Below are 20,160 nucleotides of genomic sequence, written 5' to 3'. Positions count from 1 at the left end.
TTAGCCAGTGCCCTGGGCAAGTTTACTTCCTTTAGAATAAGAGCTTGACAGGCTTTACGCACAGATCTGGGACCCTTTCATACTTTGGTATCAATACCCCATTTCTTCGTTCACTAAGAAAAAAATAGCGGCGTCCCTAGATCCCCATTGCGTGAATGCGTCTAAATTTTATTAGGTCGTCCAGCCAGTAGCTCTCTTAAATATTGCCTTTGGCTGCACCTGGCGTAAAGCGTTTATAATATTTTTTTTTCATCCCTGAGTACAGCAGTACGTGGAGGTTGACAATTTGTTAGCTTCAAGCGGGGGTCTCTCGCGGCCTGATGTCCCCTTTGGATATCTGAGGGCGTATCCTTAGCCCTAACGTTGCGCTTTGCTGTTCAACGCTTTTAAGCGGTTATCCGAAGCTTCACGTACAATGGTCCAGTTTGATGTTGCTTGATATGTCTTCTAACTCGACATCGCGCTAATCTAAGGCTGAGGCTGAATATAGTCCTAACGATACACCTAGTCAAGTGGATTGGCCCGTGACGAACACCGCATCCGTTGTAAGCTTGCGGCCGATTCACCAATTCTGATTTCACTTCAGCTTCAACATATCCCCCACAATTCGATTAAGTCATTCGGGAGTATTCATATAAGGCTCGTTGAGAAATGATGACAGGCTTCTTTTCGGAATTTCAATTACCTTGTGGGCTCATCAAGATAAGAAGCGGTCTGTGCCTGAATATGTAAAACGTACCAGTGCCTACAAAGCAATTTCAGAATTGTCCCAGGCAGTTAATAATGGGCCAATATCAGTTTAGAGAAAACGTACACGGTTTCCGTTTTGTACGACGCGCTTTACACCCGCCGTGATATCCGCGCCGCTTGTCCCCGGTTGTTGCAGCTTCAAAAATACACATGTACTTCCTTTAAGGCGTTTTTTTCAACAATCAAACAATTCTAACAGGGGAGGCAGAACGAACTAAAGAAGAAAAAACTTGAGAAACTATTTTACGTGGAACTGCAGTGCAGGATTCGTGTTCCCACCAAGTTTTCAAGGCACCTAGAATCGCATATTATTGTCAATTTCACGGCAGTTTCCGAAGGCTCCGGAAATCCTCATAGCACGATCAGCCCTCAAATGCTTAGCGTTTCATAATAACGTTAATGGAGTAGTTCGCCCACGTGTAATCACGATTGAAGCCTTGACACGTAACAGTGGGGAAGGCTATTTCAACAAAGGATTGAGCAAAGCCACAAAGATTTCTGATAAGTTATTTTGCCAAATAATAATAACGGCGAGTGCTCACCATGGGCAAACTATATCGTCTATTAAGAGCTTCCAATGAGGGTTGTAAAAGTATGAAGCGGAGTGTTGGCGCAATCTATCTTAAATATGCAGACGATATTCACTCTATTCAGTACAGTACAAATCAATGTACATAGCAAAAGAAATTAACGAATTAAACGAATTACTAATCACTGTAACATGTTCCGTTACAGAACTAACCTAAGCTTCTATAAAGTAGATTTGTATATGGCTGCTCGAAAGGAGCGAAAACGGTACATGGAAGACCAAAAGAATGTTTCAAGAATATATATTACACAGTCTTTTTTTGCTTCCAAGCCAACCACGGCGCGTCCGGAAATAACAAAAAAGATATATAAAAGTAAGGGCATAGAAACTTGTTATCACGCTTCGTACTAGCGTACGAGAGGGCGAAGCAGGATGTGAAACAGAGGCACGGAGACCTTTGTAGCATCGCCCCACTCTACTGCAAATAAAACACGATAAGAAAGCTGGACAACTGCCGCAGGGGTCCCGCTGTGTACTGAAGCTTCGTTTGCGGTCACAAACACCTGTGGCGCTAGGTCTTCTCCACGCCACTGGATCCGACTAGAAGCCGGCGAGAGTGCACCTGCGCTGACAAGACGCAGCTTTTCATGGAGATTGAAGCGGCTGTTTGAGCGCATCGGCATTCCGTAATCAAGGGAGTCACCAAAAATGGCGGACATGAAGACGAAAGTGGCCTTGATCACAGGTAGGTGATTAGTTTTAAACGGGCGGCCTAAGTTTAGGCCAAATACTAGCAGAATGCAACGTAAAATATTCTACGACGCGAAGCTATAGACTTCATTTCACCTTGTGTTTTCGCCTGCTAGAATTGGTGGTAAATTTCGAGTGCCACCTGTTTGAAACAGTGATCCAAAAAATAGGAAAGGAACGACGGCTGGGAGTTATATCAGCTGTAGTGCATTCGTAGAATACAATCAAATAATGCAGTAAAATACCACTCGGACCAACGTCATGTAAACAAACTATTAAGCTGAACTAACGTTTTTTATATCACACAGTGAACCTGCTTTCAAGCCAATGCAAACACCTTTCAGTTTATTAAAACTCAGCGCAGTGCGCATTTCAGTTTTACTAAACTCTTCAATGACACCATCGTATGGGTCGCGGGTTCGATTCCCGGCCGCGGCGGCCGATTTTCTGATGGAGGCGAAAAGCGAAAACGCCCGTGTGTACGAGATTTCGGCCACGTTCAAGATCCCCAGGTGGTCAAAATTATTCCGGAGCCCTCCACTACGGCGCGCCTCATCGCCTGCGTTGCGTCGGCGCGTTAAACCCTACAATCAATCAATCGACACCATCGTATGTTTCCCGGGTCATTATCATTACTTCAACAAATACAACTGGAACGTTTCAAAGCGATACCGTTATTTGGCTCATTTTTTGATTTCCGCGTGGCTGCTAGCCGTACGCTAGGGCCGTGCTCATCAACTATTCACGGAAATACGTAATTGCTGCAGCCGGATGCTAGGAGTGATACAGAAGGATTTGAGTGCTTGCCTAAATCTGGGCAAATGAAGTGTGGAAAGCAGTACAATGATACTACGGCGGAGACGAAAGAAAGGACGCGCATTTTCCGCAGGACGCGCGTTTTCAGCGCATTGAAGTTCGTCCAACGCCAAGTCGGTTGTAGCAATGTCGACAGACCCGGTCGCCGGCCATGCCCACAACCGACCTCACCTTGGCAAAGCGTCTTTTCACCTTAATATAAAAATAAAATTCCGGTAATTCATGAGCTGAAGCTACACGTGGGCTGCCGGGCACGCCGTAGTGGAAGTTTCGCGAATAATTTTGACCTCTAGGTGATCTCCAACGTCCGCCGAACATTCGACATACGGGCGTTTCAGTTTTCTGCTTAAATTAGAAAGACTGCCACCGGGGCCGAGAATCGAATCCTTGTCCTTGGGCTCAGTGGCGCGACGCCTTACCCACGGGGATGCCGGCAGCACCAGCATTGTGTCATCTTAACTAAAACAGGCGGTAAATGATTAATGCCAGTCGTTGAGAATCCACGAAAACCATTGATTGTAAGTAGAAACAAACTAAATCCAAAATACAATGAATAATTTTCAAACTACGTTACGACATTCCCGTCGTTCTGTGTCCAGTGCAAGCTCCATTTAGCAAACGATAGAGGGCTCTACGCAGCCAAGTTAAAATCCCTTAAACGGATACGGATGTCCTCCAAGAGAACAGTCACGTAAGGGTGCTCCGCGTGGCTCTGGTGCCAAGTGGCACAGCTGACCTGATAATCTCCAAAAAAGAGGAAATATGTAACAAATTACTCACATTGTAAAACGCCCAACCAATAAAAGGCAGGAAAGAAACAAGAAGAAGCGGTAGCGCTCATTCAGGCACTGATCATAAGTTGGACATTGCAGAACTTACTGTATCTGTGATTTTTCCGCACCGATGAAAATAAAAAAAACACCATCATCAGGACAGCATAATGGAGAGTTGTCAACCACGAAATTTTGACAGTGACACGAACTGACAACCGGTGGCTCACCAGGGTATCATAATGGACACTTAGAGATGGGTCGAACAGAAAGCGAAGACCATTAACTCGATGGAGGGAAGAAATAGCAACATTCGGACGGAAAGAACGGACTCGTGCAGCGCAGGACAAGAGCGGTGAACTTCATTGGGAAAGGCGTTCACCCTGCAGGAGACCTTAAGAGGATGTTGATGATGATGATGACAATGAATAGACCCTCAAATTGTCTTTTCATAATGCTCTTGAAGAAATCAGAGAAACCACTCTATTTTCACCAAGTGAGCGCGTGGGAAAACAAAATTTGGAAGGGTCATCGTGTGGAACACAGGTTACCCCCCTGAAAAGAAACGACTACCCGCCTTCATGGACAGGTCACCGATTCAGCTACTCCGCGTAAACACTCTCCTGCACCAAAACCCTGGTTCCATACCAACACAAGAAGAGGCATATGGCAGGATCAAGTTGATTTGAAGAAAGCTTTAAACTCATGAGACCACAGAATACACCCACTCCGGCACGTACGAAAGTACGATGCAGCAGTTGTCGTAGTTGACTACTTAGGCAATGTTTGTGATTGCATGGCCTTTGTACGTACTGGAACGAAGAGATGGAAGTAGGTGACATCCTCTTGACAACACGACTAGAGGGGGAATACAATAATAGAGTAAACATTATAACACGCTCTCGAAAGCCATTATACTGTTTTCTGGAGGCAGAATACCGAAACGCTTCTGTAAGATACTACCTTCCATAATTCAGAAAATTGAAAAGGTTCCCTGTGTGCCCAGACACAAGGGTCGGGAAGGTAACATGGCACCAACCAAGAGGCACGGGAACTCACAAACCGTGATCCTTCGTACCACGACTGCCGCGCCCCCTTCCAAGAAAAACGCCAAGAATGTCTCCTCCTACGCCCAGGAACACAGTTTTTTCCCTCGTTACAAGGAGTTCTGAAGGCCGAATAATCACAAACTCTGTGGAGGATAAACCAACACAAGTATCTACAAATAAACGTGCGCGAAGATGTCTTGTGAGTACATCACGCATTAACTTTGCTAAAATCAGAAAAATGTACATCCTCTTTCACGCAACGTAGCTATGCCCAAGGGTACTTTCAGGGTAGAACAACTCAAACATTACGTATTGTACTTCTATCAAGACATGGGAGGCAGCTTTGACGAGCTTGTTGCCTCAAGATCAGCGCGAGCTGATGATTGGGCAAGGGAAGGAGCTGCTGCATCTGGCTCCCTAGACTTCAGGTTACACGCTTGAGCTTCCTACCATCTCTTTACCCCCTTTTCCTAAAGCTCAACTACTTCTTCCGTAACAAAGATCTTCATACACACACTCTCTATATTCGGAAAAGAATTTAGGTCCGGCTTAAGCCCGAGATAATAAAAACTTTGAAACACTGACACTGACACCTTCTCGCGTAAATTCAGCAAGAGCCAATCGGCAGCCGCACCCTTTTACGCTTACACCTTAAGCTACAGAAACGCAGAGGAACTTTGTGTCTCCTGAGCCACGGCGCTTAGAAACTTTCCCTGATAGGCTTTCTCTCTTCGCTGACTTTCAGAGCTTGTGAAACATTGGTCGTAAATACAGCGACTGCTTTCCAAACCGCTCCCTCGCAGTCGAAGGAACGCTATCGCGTCCTACATCTTAAGACCCTTACGTAGATGTCCCGTGCACCTTTGTAGATGCGAAGCATCTCTTGCTCTTGGCCTCGTCGTCCGTCGTCCGTCTAGGTTCGGCCTTATAACCCCTCGAGATCACGCTCTCTCGAGAACGCCCCTGTAGCATTCGTACACGCGTAAGGGAGTGCCGAAATTCACGTAGACAGCTGTCACTCAGCGCGGTACGGAATATTCAATGAGTCGCCGCCATCTTTGGGTCAACAGCACGCACGCGGGCGAGCAAGCAAGCGCGACCCGGAGGGGTGAGGGCGAAAAGCGGCGACTGTTCACCATGCCGATCGGACCACGTTAACAATGGAGCTTCGCACGGCGCACGCTCCGACGTCGGCAATTACGCCTCCCAGGCACACCACGCTGACGATTCTCAGAACCCGGCGGCGCCATCTGCGTTTTCAAGGGGATTATCTCCATGGGATTCGGTCAGCCAGACAATCCGTCTCCCGTGCGTGCCGTGACAAATTGGCGACGGCTGCTGCGTAGAGTCCACAGTGTTGAGCCACCAGACAGAGTGGCGGGTTCTCACGCGGAGCCTGCACGCCTGGGCACTGGCCTCATAAGTGTCCCTTACAGGCGTCCTACATCTTAAGACCCATACGTAGATGTGCCGTGCAACTTTGTAGATGCGAAGCATCTCTTCCTCTCGGCTGCGTCGTCCGTCGTCCGTCCACCGGCACCTCTGCCCTACACTACAAAAAAATGAAATAGCGGCGCCCGTTTTCCATCCCACGACTCTCTGGCCGCAACGGGAGGTACGTGGTAAGTAAGTAAGTTGTGGTTTTTTGGCACAGCAACCTTTCGGTTATAATGCGCCAGACGCAGGGCAGAATAGTTAAGCGACGATTAAACGATGTTATTCAGGGTGTTGTGAGGATTAAAAACATTTTAAAAGGACTCAAAGAGGCACATAGCTAAAACCGGTGTAGAAGGCCGGCGTCATCAAAAAATTGCAAAACGTTACTAAAATCCACCAACGGTTCATCACTAAGTAAAAGCGCAGGGTGTAAAGGGATGCAAAAGGTGTGTAATGCTTTGAAATGTCTGATGCGTGCTGCTTCAAGGTGTGGGCAGCTTATTAAAACATGAAGTACAGTAAGAGGTTCTCCACAGTGGTCACACATGGGTTTCTGTTCTTTCTGGACCAGGAAGCCGTGTGTGAGCACAGTGTGACCTATTCGCAGACGGCACAAAATAACCTCATAAAAACGATTTCTGTGTTTGCAACTTTTCCATTCAGATAGGTATGGCTTCACTAGGTGTAACTTATTTTCAGTCTGTCTGTCCCATTCAGTTTGCCAGTACATTGTAATGGACTTTCGTATGGTGTTCCGAAGGTCCTGGTAAGGAACCTTGGACTTCGTCATTGCACAATGCTTAGTATGGTATGCTGCTATATCGACAGTTTCATTTTCTGGAATGCCGATGTGGCTTGGTACCCAACAAAAGACGACACTAACCCCTGCCGATGTGAGGTACGTGGTGCTCTTTCCACTGTGCTACAAAACCGAGACAGGAGCAAGTGCTACGAACGCGCCTTATGTCCTTTGCTCATTCAAACTACGTCAAGAAGCTACTGATACAACGAAGGCACGTGAAGCTGAACGTCAACGGAAACGACGAACTGAAAACTTTAGAGGAGGGTGTTGAATTTCCCGTGGGAAAGCTGTGGCGGGAAGCGCCACCCGCCTTGCAGCTCAACCAGAGATGAGGACGAAGAGGGCGGGGAGCGGGGTAGGATCGTGAGCAAGCAATAAAGAAAGACGAGAAAAAGGAGGTGTTCGATCAGGTAACGCCGGTGTCGGTCTCTTCGCTGTCTCTGCATTTCTCTACATTTGTCTGTCTCTACATGGTGGTTCACACTACGTTCCCATTCGTGCTCCGATAAATAAAACAACATAACGGCAACACAATAGAGCCTACATGGAACCCCTATGATGCTTCGCATCCTCCTCATGATTCCCCACGGCAAGATGGTGCAATTTTTTGTAGCATATTTTTTGTTAGGAACCGCGTTCCATTACAGCGCTACAAATAATGGGCCCTATTTGAAATTTCAACTGGATCGGCGACCTAGGTAATTTCTTAGCTAGCCGAAGCGATAGCCATAGCCACAGCTAAAGCTTTTGCCCTACCGCTGTTACAATCACAAAGAAAAGGGATTCAGGCGCTGGATCATGAGCACCAAACGAAAGTGCCTGGCTCTAGACGTAAAACAAGGAGCTTTGCGCAGGATGGACTCTAGGCAACGCGGAGTCAACGTTGCGAAGACATTTGGAATCCCCGTGGCATCACTGTCTGCGATTAAAAGCCAGCGCCAAGGGATCGCGGCGTATCTGAAAGTATTCAGCTCGGCCCCACGTGCCGGAGAGTGTGCGCTGGGTAAAGTCCACAAGGCTGTGGCTGCATGACTAAAGGACTTACGATCCAGGAACGTTTCAATGTGTCCCATACCTTTCCTTAATCCGTTAGCTTGTTTTCCTTTAGCGTGTGGTAACAAGCTGCAACATACTTACTTTATGTAAGTGAACTTTCTTCAAACTTCTTTCTGGGGTGCCTTGAAGTTCGTTCAAGTGAAGTTCCACCGTACATCGTCGTTTCCCTTGGCCAACAAAATGGCGATACACAACCCACCCGTTCTTTCAGTGCGAAGTAATGATGCAGAAAGTTGAAGATATAAAGTTGAAACTAGGCTTTACGAAACCCGAGTTTACGAATTTCCCGATTTAACGTACAAATTACGATTCCCCCCGCAGTTGCCCATAGGCATAATGTTTTTACAGACCCGAAATAACGAAACAAACTTCGCCGTCAAACCCGATTTAACGAAGAATTTCGGTAAAAAAGATGCATAGACAAAGCGTTTTTTTCCATATATGTGACGTCTACAATGGCTGGCAGTGTGCTGTTAGCTCGTGTTGCGGGCTCCACAAGCCCACACCAGGAGCAGAAAGAGGCATCGCCCAGTTGTTGGGAGGAGTTTATCGGCCTTGCGAGGTGGCCGCAGATCAGAACTTCGAAGACTTGGTGAACGCCGACGCAGACGCGCCCGTACTGACACAACAGAAGTTTCTAGAGGACGAGGGGATAGTGCAGCTTGTTCCCGGCCCACAAGAGGAGTCCGAAGATGTGAATTATCCGGATACTGTCTAAGCTTCCGTGCCCCTCCCAAGCCAGTTGATTGGCGTCGTCGGCACTCTGAGGCGGTTTTCTGGGCCACACGAGGGTGTCGAGGACGCTTTGAATTCACTGGCCAGCTAGTTGAAATGTGTGCTCACGCTGCTTACAAAGAGCACGAGCGAAAATCCCAAGCGTTGAAGTTCTCGAGGCGATAAATTGGTCGTTCTCTCGAACCAATTGTGTCGTTCTCTCGATTTTACGAAGTTCCCAATTTAACGAAATAATTTGCGGGTCCCGGTGACTTCGTTAAATCGAGGTTCAACTGTACTACCTGGTTGAAGAATCACAAAGGTGAGCACATACAAATAACAAGCACAAGGGCACCATTCAATGCTCAGCAATGGAAAGTCTGCCCTATTTGCTAAATAAAATTTCGCAGGGCAGTGTCATAACCAGCACCAGAATAACCAGTAGAGTTGGGCTAGGCCTGCATACGGAGGGATACAAACACATAGATTACTAAGGCGACAAACAATGGCAACCAAGACCCGCAGTAAAAGATTCGGGCGGAAAATGTGTTAAGAGGTTTACATGGGTACTGACGCTTGAAATAGCCTCGAAAGACACAGAGCAGGGCCAGTTGGAAGTGCACGAGACAACGGGTATAATTACGGTAAGTGTGATTTGAAATTTAACTTCTCAAATATCGCAGCTGTGCCATAGGGCAAAATGACTGCGTTTAGCAGTCTACACAGCTGTAGATTACACCGCACCAGACCTGTTGAAAAGACAGCACTACGTGAACCAAATATAATAGCCCAAAAATAACTACTTTGCGCAACACTCGAGCGAATCACGTAAAACCCGCCCAACGCTCCAGGACTCCGCTGTTTTGCAGGCGCATCATCAGGCATAGGCGAGAGCACGGCGCTGCACTTCGCCTCACTTGGATGTTGGCTTGCCCTGACGGCCAGAAACATGGAGAGACTGGAGAAGGTGGCGGAGGCCTGCCGGGCCAAAGGGATCCCGCACGAAAAGGTGAATATTGTAAGGCCCTTGAGCAACGGGTGAACCGAGACGTTTATTCGGCGATCCAGTCGGTTCCGAACACCGTACCGAGAGCGATGATGATGATGCACGAGCGAAGAGGATCGGGTAATTTTAATGAGAATGATAATGTTACTGCGAGGAGGCAATGCAGGAGATTGCCCAGATTGTACGAACAGTCCCTGGGAGTGTCGAGGCTGTGCCGACGCGACATACGCGCTCACAATATTTCGAATACCATAACATTTTCAAGTGTCTTTGAAAGTGCCCGCTTAAATAAAGCGCATCGCCCTGCGTTCCATTATGCTTCTCCATCAGCGTCTTGTCTTGTCAATCTTTCTTGCGTCCCGTTTGAGCGCCGTTATTGTGTGTGAACTCTGTACCAACAATCCCGCACCAACACGCTTTCTCACTTCACGCGTTTTCTCCATAGAGTGTCTTTTATTTGCTTAATGTTTATTATTGTATGTGAATGCCCCACTATTTTATGCCTTATGGGAAAGTCATTGAAGTAACCATAAACGGCGGCTTGGTATTTAGCGCTCACTTCATTCTCAATTCACTTCATCACTTCATCCACCTCAGACTTCTTAATTTCGTTGATTCATTTAGCAACACCTTCAGCCACGCAAAATATGATATGTTTTCTGCAGTTGCGTTCCTTTAGCCACACGTGTTTACTAATCGGGACCTTGCTTTAAAAGACCTTCTTCACCCATTCGCGTGCCTCAATCATGCCCGCTATATCTCTCGCACCTTGAGGACCCGCGGAATGAAAACATACTTTTAAGGTTAAGGGTTTCACTGTATTAAAGTAAGAGAAGGCTCGTTGTTAATTTAAAGCAAAACATTTGAGGTGGATTGGGATAGTAATATTCTTCATTCGTCCCTGAGATGATGGGGTGCATTGACTGTTGACGGGCATCAAGTTGGGTGTTCGCTTGCGCCACGCTAACGCTATATCTATCTATCTATCTATCTATCTATATATATATATATATATATATATATATATATATATATATATATATTTAAGGGTAAGCAGTCGAGAAAGCCTATGAAACCAAAGAGAAAATGCGGCGGTAGGTCAGATATATTTTTTGAACGAAAAAAAGAGAGTGGAGAAAGAATCGCCAGAATACACGTCTGGTGCGATGACGACTGCGCTAACGGCGGGGCTATTTTCCCCTCCACTTTCTTGGGTATTTATCTCGAAGTAATATTTTTCCATTTTTACTTTTTTTTCGTGGGTTCGGATGCCACTCAGCGGGCATTTTTTCCGCACTTTCTTGTTTTTAAATACAGCGGACGTACCACATTTGCCCCTTCCTTGGCCTTCTCGACTGCCTATTTTTATTCCTGTCTTCGTTCAACGAGCCCTTAAATTCCAATTATATATATATATATATATATATATATATATATATATATATATATATATATATATATATATATATATATATATATATATATATATATATATATATATATATATATATATATATATATATATATATATACATATATATATATATATATATATATATATACATATATATATATATATATATATATATACATATATATATATATATATATATATATATATATATATATATATATATTTGTATTTGAAAAGCTGAGAGCACAATGGAACAGAAAGCATGTCTTGAATTCCTCGACAAAACTACAAAAAAAAGCCGTTCCACTAAATGTGAAAGCGGTTAAAAGTGCAGAACAGTGATTCGCCATAAAGGGCTGCACCACCGTGATTCGCTCACTCCTGTCACCCAATGCATTTCAAATTTCCCGTCTTCCCAGTGCTCGCACGACCCCTGCCTCAAACGGCGCCAGGGTTGAGTTGTGTTTTTTTATCTTGCTTCAATTTCTTATAATAATAATAATTACTTCATTTTCCCCAAAACTTGGTGAGTGGAGGAAGGGGAAGTGGGAGCCTTCCTGAATCCCTCCCCCTCATATGGCGGCCGGCAGCCCTTGGGCGCGAGTGGCATCTTCGGGCAGTTGGAACACCTTGACCTGTATTTCGGTGTCCGAGCTAAGCAATAGGTCTCCCACTGGTCTGCAATTGCTGGAGCTGTTTTGCGTCATTTCGGACACGTATGTTTTCTCGCGCAGCCGGAACCTTTCTCCGTCATTTCGAACATGCCATTTTTTTTCTTGCCGGGCTGCAGCCTTTGTGCGTCACTTCGAACGCGCTATTTTTTTCTTGCGCGGCTGGAACCTTTCTCCGTCATTTCGAACGCACAATGTTTTTTTTGTTTTTTTTTTGCGCGGCCGCCTATTGTAAAAAGAAACCGAACGCGCATTTCTAACTACTGAAGGAACGCGGGGGGCTGCCAGTTATATACAAAGATTTTGCTTGAAATGTACCTGCAGTTTTCGTTGAGCTAAAAAACTCGGAAATGTATGAAAAGCGTCAGTGGTTCACAAGAATTGAGCGGTTATGACTATTTAAACCGCGTGGTTTTCGAAGCCTCAGCGTGAGTCCCTGACACCGGTAAGTACCGGCTATACTTAGGTCCGTTATCCCGCTGCGCCGCGTGATTCCGGAAGTCGCATGGACCATTTGCGAGCTAAGACGGCACGGCGAGCCCATAAAGTGCTCCGCACTTAAGAGGAAACATCGACACTAGCGCCTTATTCTCGACATATACGGTACTCTACCCCTACGCAGCCCATAGCGCACGAGTTTGCTGCTGCAGACAGATGCGGCAGTGGACATCCAGGAGGCTGCTGTACTTCTGGAGGTTTCACGGCAGAGCTCTCGGTCTCTCATTAGTCATTATTTTTGATGCGGCTGCGTGGAGTATAATGTAAAGTCGTGGAAACACTGGTAGAGCAAGAACAAAAATAATTGATGACGTGCTGTTGTCTGCTTAGAAATGCATAATAATCGCACCTTTAAAACACTTTTTCTAGCTGCTTTCAAAACATCATACCCTTTCAGATTGCTGCAAGACCTAAGGAACCCTTTCCATCATATGGCATGGAAACTTGCTCAAAAGATTTGTCTCTCTTTTTCAGTCTGGACACTGTGCACTTAAGCGACGGCCCTTCAGCTATAGCTTGACTATTGTCCAACTCATCTCAAAGTTGCAACAGTAAAAACCTTGGGTAGCAACGTTGAAGAAAACCGTAACACAGGCAAAGGAGATACTTGAAGACTTATCGGCTGCGATAAGCATTACACGCAGTGCGACTCTGCTGAGGCGATTACTGTAACTTTCGCAGGCACGAGGAAAGGGGTGAAAACGTTGATTATGAATGCTATCTGTTCCCTTGGAGGTTCTTATGCGGTTCCACAATTATCACAACAGTGGAGCACGTCCTTCTAGAGTGTCCGGCATACAACCAAGAAAGAAATCACCTCGCAGAAAAGATTGAGTGCCTCAACAACGCATCTATATCTTTGAAAGGTCTCCTTGGACCCTGGCCCTCTCCATCGTCCCAGAGAAACGTGTTGGTTGCTTTATTTGACTATTTACACGGAATCGGCCTCGCAGAGACAATTTAGAACTTTACGTGTGAGATCGTGTGGACTTTTAAGTCACCACGCAAAGCCTCGTGTTCACTTTTTCTTTTAATCTCTTCTTTTCCCCTCTTTCTTCTGCCCTACTTCTTTTAGGGCCTTTACTCCCTTCTCCCCATCCCCGCAGAGTAGCATGCAGGCGGGAACATGCCGGCAAACCTCTCTGCTTTCATCAAATAAAGAGCTCTCTCTCTCACTCTCCCTCTCTCTCTCTCTCTCTCTCTCTCTCTCTCTCTCTCTCTCTCTCTCTCTCTCGCTCTCTCTCTTATGCGGGTGGCCCTGCATTTTTTTTTGCCGATGTTAGCGGGTGATGTGTGATTAAATTGGAATTACTTTGATGGTAACACTGATACTTCTATCTAAAAAATGTCTCATATGCATTCGTTTCTATTACAAATCAATTACACAATCTTCAGAGACCATGTGTACAATTCAGGCCAGTGTTTTTCGATGCCGAACCGCGCATGCCAAATCTTGAACGCATCGTCGCGTACAGGAATTACCATATTAGAGATTAGTCCTTCCGACGGCGTGCACAAATTCTAGTTACCTCTTCTTTCTATTTCTTGCATGGGTGCTACGTAGGTATTAGTGGTTCCAGGAGATGTGTCTGTAGAAGACGACGTGGCTGCGGTGGTGGAAAAGGCGGTGAAGCACTTTGGCAAGATGGACATTCTCGTAAGTGCACTTTATTGTACAGATTTACTCGCCGTGGTGGCTCAGTGGCTAGCGAATTGCGCTGCTGAGCACGAGGTCGCGGGTTCGATTCCTGGCCGCGGCGGCCGCTTTTCTGATGGAGGCGAAAAGCACAAACGCCTGTCTGTACAGGATTTGGGCGCACGCTAAAGATCTCTACGTGGTCAAACTTCACCCGGAGCCCTCCACTACGGCGCGCCTCATCGCCTGCGCTGCGTCGGCGCGTTAAAACCCTACAATAAATCAATATTATCCCATATACCTTGCGAAGACGCAGCCAAAAATCTGTCTCGAGTACCCTTTTGACAACAGAAAACCATATTGGTTAGATAGGCGAAAGCTTCTTAAAATCGAGCCCCCCCCCCCATAAATTTACAGTGCGTATTTAAGCAACAAAATATCTAGAAGCAACGAGAACACTTTAAATTTACATCCTAGGTTTGAATGGCTACAATTAATTTCATAACAGGTCACAACATTTCAGAAAATAGCCGCTATTCATCATGATAACTATCAGGAGCCTTGTATAAAAGAGAGGAAATACCTTCTCTTCCGTCCCAAGTACTTCCAGCGAAGACTAGTGGCGCTAATTAACGTTCCTTTTACTAGTTACTCGCTTCTTCGGCCAGACGTTTCGGTGCTTGAAAGACCACCTACATCCAACCCTGCCGCGGCAACAATGCCCCTTTTTCGCCTTCGTTGCGTCGGCGCTTTAAACACCACAATCAATCAATTGTACAGATTTAGCTTCAGGCTAATTTTGCAAAGGAATTTCTACACATTGTTTTGAATGAATGAGAACAAATTTATTAAAACGCCAGTTTCGTATTTTAGGTTTACGCACATTTTTATAACATTCAGCAACTATGAAGCCTAAATACATAAATATTTTACTACAATTCAATCTTTGTTTGCCTTTTAAAGGTATTGAGTGAGTTAAAGTCTCACCTTAGTTATCTCGAAGGCCGATATGAAGGAATGATTGGATTAACCTAAAATGCACCAACCCCAGCCATCCGGGAAGGGCTACATAATTTATCGGCACTCCGTATTTACAATTCGAAGCCAACCTTCCAAAAGCTGTTTGTAATCCGCATATGGCAATTTTCACGGTTGTTTTATATATTTAGATCATACGAATGTCACTAGAACCACAGACGGCAAGCGTTACCGTTTTCGTTGTCTGTGTTTTGTTGTCGTGCTTTACAACAGCATTTTTACGGCAGAACTGCATGGAATCTTACTTGCAGTAACCTACACTCAACCCAAAATAATCAATTGTTTTCACAGACTCTTTGATCATTGTCATGTAGTTGAAGAAAGGGAGAGGTGCAGAAACATGGTTCTTTATATTGTCATCAAATCGATAATGTTGGCCTTTTCTGACAACATCCATACAATAGTTTGCTCGGTGTCTGGGCACAGTCACATTCTAGGGCAGGAAATGGGAGATAGATTGGTTGGTAAGGCCGCACTCCGAAGTGGCATAGACATATCGCAGGTCCCATACCAGTACATGAACACACTTATACAAAGAGAACTCCGGGAACAGTGTTGTAGCAGGAATGGGACGAACAAATTCTTAACAAATTACTTCTAAGAAAACCACCATTGGGTGATCATAATACAGAACAATAAAACGGATTTCCCGAAATGCCAATCAGCAGACTCAGAATTGACAACACGTGTGATACTCAATATTACCTATAAAATAATCACACAACCACCAGTAGGCCACAGATGTGGAGGACGGCTCTCAGTTCGCCGTATCTTAGCTGAATGTTCAGAATTTGAAGACGCTAGACGCCCTCCCTTTCTCGAAATTTGTAGATATGCCATACTACTCCAGCCCTCGCTAGTTTTAGCAGATGAGCCTAATTTTCCCATGAACCGCCTTTTAACTTGAATATAAGATTTCGTATTTTAAAAACTCATTACCTACCGCGTGTAACTCCAAGATTGTATGCGCTAGGATCGTTACATTTTTTGAGGGCCTTTCGCAACCCCATACCAACTATTCATTTCTTAGGCTCCTCACGTCCTAGCAATCTCAGGCTCCTCACGTCCTGGCTGAAAGACCACTAAGACTGCCATGGCGCTTTTTGGACTCGATGCCCTTGTGCCGTAAACAGATCCATATTAGTTCTTTTTCCATCGCCCGTTATCGACAAGCCTTACTGTCACGCCCTTAAGTCATTTTGTTAGAATATTACTTCATATAAGCATGCACCGGTTCTTTTGTATGTTCCGTAAGCTTACGTCTCAGTGTATTACGTACGCTTTTCTCAGGATTTGTAATTATGAACCCAGCCATCGCTTGAGCGAGTTGGCTTTGTTTAGGCACACCCGCTGGAATAAGCAACGCCACGAGCTTAATTGCCTATTTTATCTGTGAGAAATAATAAAGATAAATGAACATCTTCTGGGCACTTTCTGATACATTTTTTAACCTTCAGGTTTTCCGAACAAACACTGCCTCTATTCTCCAAAAATTCTAAACCAGGTGTTAACATAAACGTTTTATGTGTAATATATGTAGCAATAACGAAGCCTCAGAGGTTCCTTCTCTTATTCACTGCAAATAAAAGTTGCATCTTATCGCTGTCAATGAGACTGTAAGCCACTTAGTACCAGCGAAACTATTATAAAATGCAGCAACAATAAATCAAACAATGCACGAAAAACCGAAATCCGTGGTATACTATAAGCAACTAGCGGCCGTATAGAAAATATTTCGTATTAGTAGGGTACAACCGTAGAATTCAGGTAGGAATATATTTTGTTTCAGAATACCGTTCAGGAGGCGAGTGATAAATATTTCATATTCTGCGTGCAATCTCCACAGAAATTATCTCGTGCTAAGCAAACATCCCGCGCATATGTGTATAATTCATTCCATGACGTCCCATCACACTCGCTTCAACAATTTTTATGAAGCATTTCAAGAAGCACTCCGTCTTCACCGTTCGTTATTTACGGTAAATTCTCGTTATTTCGGCCCGCGTTACTTCGTAAATTCAGATAATTCCTAGTTCCCTCACCCTTCCTTGAAAAATGCGCGTAGCCTTATGGCAACAAACATTCGTGAACTCGATGCAAAATTGCGCGCTCACCGCTTAATTTCAAGTGGGGGCAATTCAAGGACAGCGCAAATGAAAGGAGTTTTCAGCACGCAACCTTGCGACTAGTTTTGAGATTTTCTTAGGGCTACACGTATTAGCGATAGCGCATCGATACGTGAACAGGTGAGTGAGATACTGACGAGTTTAAGAACACACCATTGCCTATATTTTCTTGGTTAGGAGTAATATTTTGAAAAATAACGCCTTAGTAAACCCTCACGCCATAATACAATGTACTCTTGAAATTTCAACTCTGTAAGTATAGCAGTATTGGTTGGGCCTTCATGAGCTCGTGTGTGAGTCGGTGAGTGAGTGAGTGAGTGAGCGATCCAGTCAGTCAGTCAGTCAGTCAGTCAGTCAGTCAGTCAGTAATTCAGTCAGTCAGTCAGTCAGTCAGTCAGTCAGTCAGCCAGTCAGTCAGGCACTTCTAATAGGTGTAGATATCACTGTCTCAAACATAATTAGGAATGCGATGTTGGCGCGTAATTGTTTATGAGAAGAATAATATGAGATCAACATCTTTTACACATTACATCCTGCAGTATTGCTACAGTCTATCACTTCCATTAAAGGTCAACTGTCTCCTGCATGTATAAGGCGGTGTTCATACACTTGACATGAACACACACCATTTTTAATGTATGCAATTTGTCATTACAAACGGGAAAAATACGTGCATTGATTTTTCTGGCAAGATGACATTGAAACCATTAGTACTTAATCTCTAGACATGAGGTGGCTGCAAATAGTCGCAGGCGGAACATGCCTTTTCACCATCGTTGCCCTACTTCCTTAGTTGCGGCACTATCTACGCATTGTGTTTGAACTACCGCCAGTGTGTAATGTAATTCGAACTAATCTTGGTCATTTAGGTGAACAATGCTGGAATCAACACGAAAGAACCAATAGATACCTGTACCGTGGATGACTTGAGGAATCTTTTGGCTACAAACGTCGAAGGTCCACTGTGCATGCTGCGGAAGACCCTTCCTTACTTGCGGAAAACCAAAGGTGTGATATCGGTATTTCTAAAAAACTAATTAGCATTTCTGGAACATCATTATTACGTGCGGAACACTTGATGGCCCCGGCTTGTCGCTGTACCTCTTGAGGAGTAAAGGCTAGCTCCAGTAGCGCCTAACGCCTAACGTAGCGCATAACGCCCCCAACACGGGGTCTTCGAAACGATTTGCGTTTCCCTAGTGCGGATCGAACTTATGTCACACGCGTTGCAAAGCCGTTTTTAAACCTACTCGGCCGCAGAGGCACACGTTCGTCGTATGCGAAGCGTTGGGGCTGACCTCTGCGCTGTGCTGTTGCCGCGTAGGCTGCCATTGCTGTGCTCAAGTGCACAATTGTTCGAAATGCGGCACAAATCATGAGTTAAGGCATTAATTACCCCAAATTATTGAAACCTCAAACCAGTGTCTCTGTATGGACGCTGCTGCTGCTGATGATGATGATTAGTGGCTCTCCCTTTGAATCGGGAAGTCGGTTGACAGCAACCGCCTTGCCTGTTTTATTCCACTTACTTCCTTACGTAAGACTAACCTATTACATTTGCCACCTCCCCCAATCCCCCCCCCCCTGTTTTAAACTCAATCGCCCCCTCCTCCCTTTTTCCTTGCTCCCGCTGTTCTAAATTCTCATTCGTATGACTACTCACCCTGCGTATCTATATGTTACTTGCTTTTCGTTCATCACCAATCAAGCCGCCTCTTGAACACCTCTATGGCTGGGAAGTTGCGGCTCCCTCTCACGCCAAATCCCAAAACCTCCGCCAACATCATTTCCTATCGGCCTGTGGCGGCCCTATCTGCAGTCCCTTGCAATACTGTCGATCGTTTCCCGATCTCTGCCGCAGCATGCATAGGTTTCGTCCTGGTGCTTGTAGATATCCGTGTATTAACGGGTTCTCAGGCACATGGCCCGTGCTTCAAAGACCAATGCACTGCCTCTCGTACAACCGTAGATACCTTCATTCCTGATCTCTAGTGTTCCTGTCCTATACGTCTCCAGGGATTTTGTGCTTCCAGTCTATATGCCTTTTTTGTCTTATCTGGTGCCTTTACCTGCTTTTTAACTGTTGTGTAAACGCCACCCTCCCTTCCGAGATTCCGTACCGCCTGGTCAACTGTCTGGTCCTCTGTCTCCACCGCGTGCCCGTGCTACTCCAATGCTGGTACTTAAACACTCTCGAGGTCCATCTTTCATGCTCTATGTCACGAAGTCAGTCCTCAAACTTTATCTTGGTTTGCGCTTCCCGCTCCTCGAAGGACGACCAGCCCATATTTCTCTGTAATGCTTCGTTCGTAGGTTTGCTGTGGGACCCTGAGTCCAGTCTGCCTACCGTCCTCTGATTCATTTCCAGACCTGCTTGGATATCCGGTTTTATGCAGAGAGCCGAATTACCGAATGTCAATCCTGGTACCATGACCCCTTTCTAGACTCTTACCACCTCGTATTTTTTGTAAGTCCAGAGAGCCCTATGCTGCATTATAGCCGCGTTCCGCCTTTTGTTGTCCTATAGAGAGCTTCTTACGTGTGCGTGGAGTCTCCGCCGTCGTTAAGACATGCTTTTAAATAATTATACTCTTCTACCCGTGGTATTTCTACATGTTGAATGATATTGTTTTGTACTTCGTGTCATCGTTAAACACTATGACGCCCGATTTTTTTCCAGCTAAAAACTAGTCCCATGTGTGTAGCTTGCTCACCGCATGCATCCACCAAGGCCTGTATCCAATTGTCCGCCGTCAACAGTACGTCGTGTGCATACATTATTCTGGAACCCCTTTTTTTACCGCTCACCCATTTTTCATTAATGACAAGTCGAATTCTTGCCTGCGGCCCTCTATCTTACTCTTTAATCCCGCCATGTAGATCGTAAACAGCAGTGGAGAGAGAGAACATCCTTGTTTCAAACCATTGCAGGTGGATACAGACATATTGAACCTTTGTATATTAAATTTCCCTCCACTATATTTGCACTTGCTTCGTGAGGTCAAGTTCCTTCAGTAAGGTAATACATTCTGCCCCTCCCTCGTCCTCTGGAATATTTATAGCCGCTCCCTGTCTCCTTTATCACACGGCACTTTAAT

At 45.3% G+C, this 20,160-nt stretch overlaps 1 protein-coding gene across 1 annotated transcript in view; it reads left to right on the top strand.

Annotated features, from left to right (window-relative positions):
- Positions 1–1,837: 1,837 nt before the first annotated feature.
- LOC144147219 (meso-2,3-butanediol dehydrogenase-like) overlaps positions 1,838–20,160 on the top strand; it is a 43,829-nt gene continuing 25,506 nt past the window's right edge. Inside the window, exons 1-4 of the mRNA XM_077679301.1 lie at positions 1,838–2,024; positions 9,543–9,682; positions 13,827–13,919; positions 17,932–18,070. Of these exons, the coding sequence (XP_077535427.1) occupies positions 1,988–2,024; positions 9,543–9,682; positions 13,827–13,919; positions 17,932–18,070 (409 nt within the window). The 5' untranslated portion in view covers positions 1,838–1,987. The remainder of the gene's footprint in view (positions 2,025–9,542; positions 9,683–13,826; positions 13,920–17,931; positions 18,071–20,160) is intronic.

The sequence above is a fragment of the Haemaphysalis longicornis genome, unplaced genomic scaffold (genome assembly GCF_048455015.1).
Source record: "Haemaphysalis longicornis isolate Haplotype H1 unplaced genomic scaffold, Haemaphysalis longicornis Haplotype H1 scaffold_7, whole genome shotgun sequence".
Lineage (NCBI taxonomy): Eukaryota > Metazoa > Arthropoda > Arachnida > Ixodida > Ixodidae > Haemaphysalis > Haemaphysalis longicornis.
The sequence above is the reverse complement of the archived record's forward strand: the minus strand, read 5'-3'. Positions and strand labels throughout refer to the sequence as shown.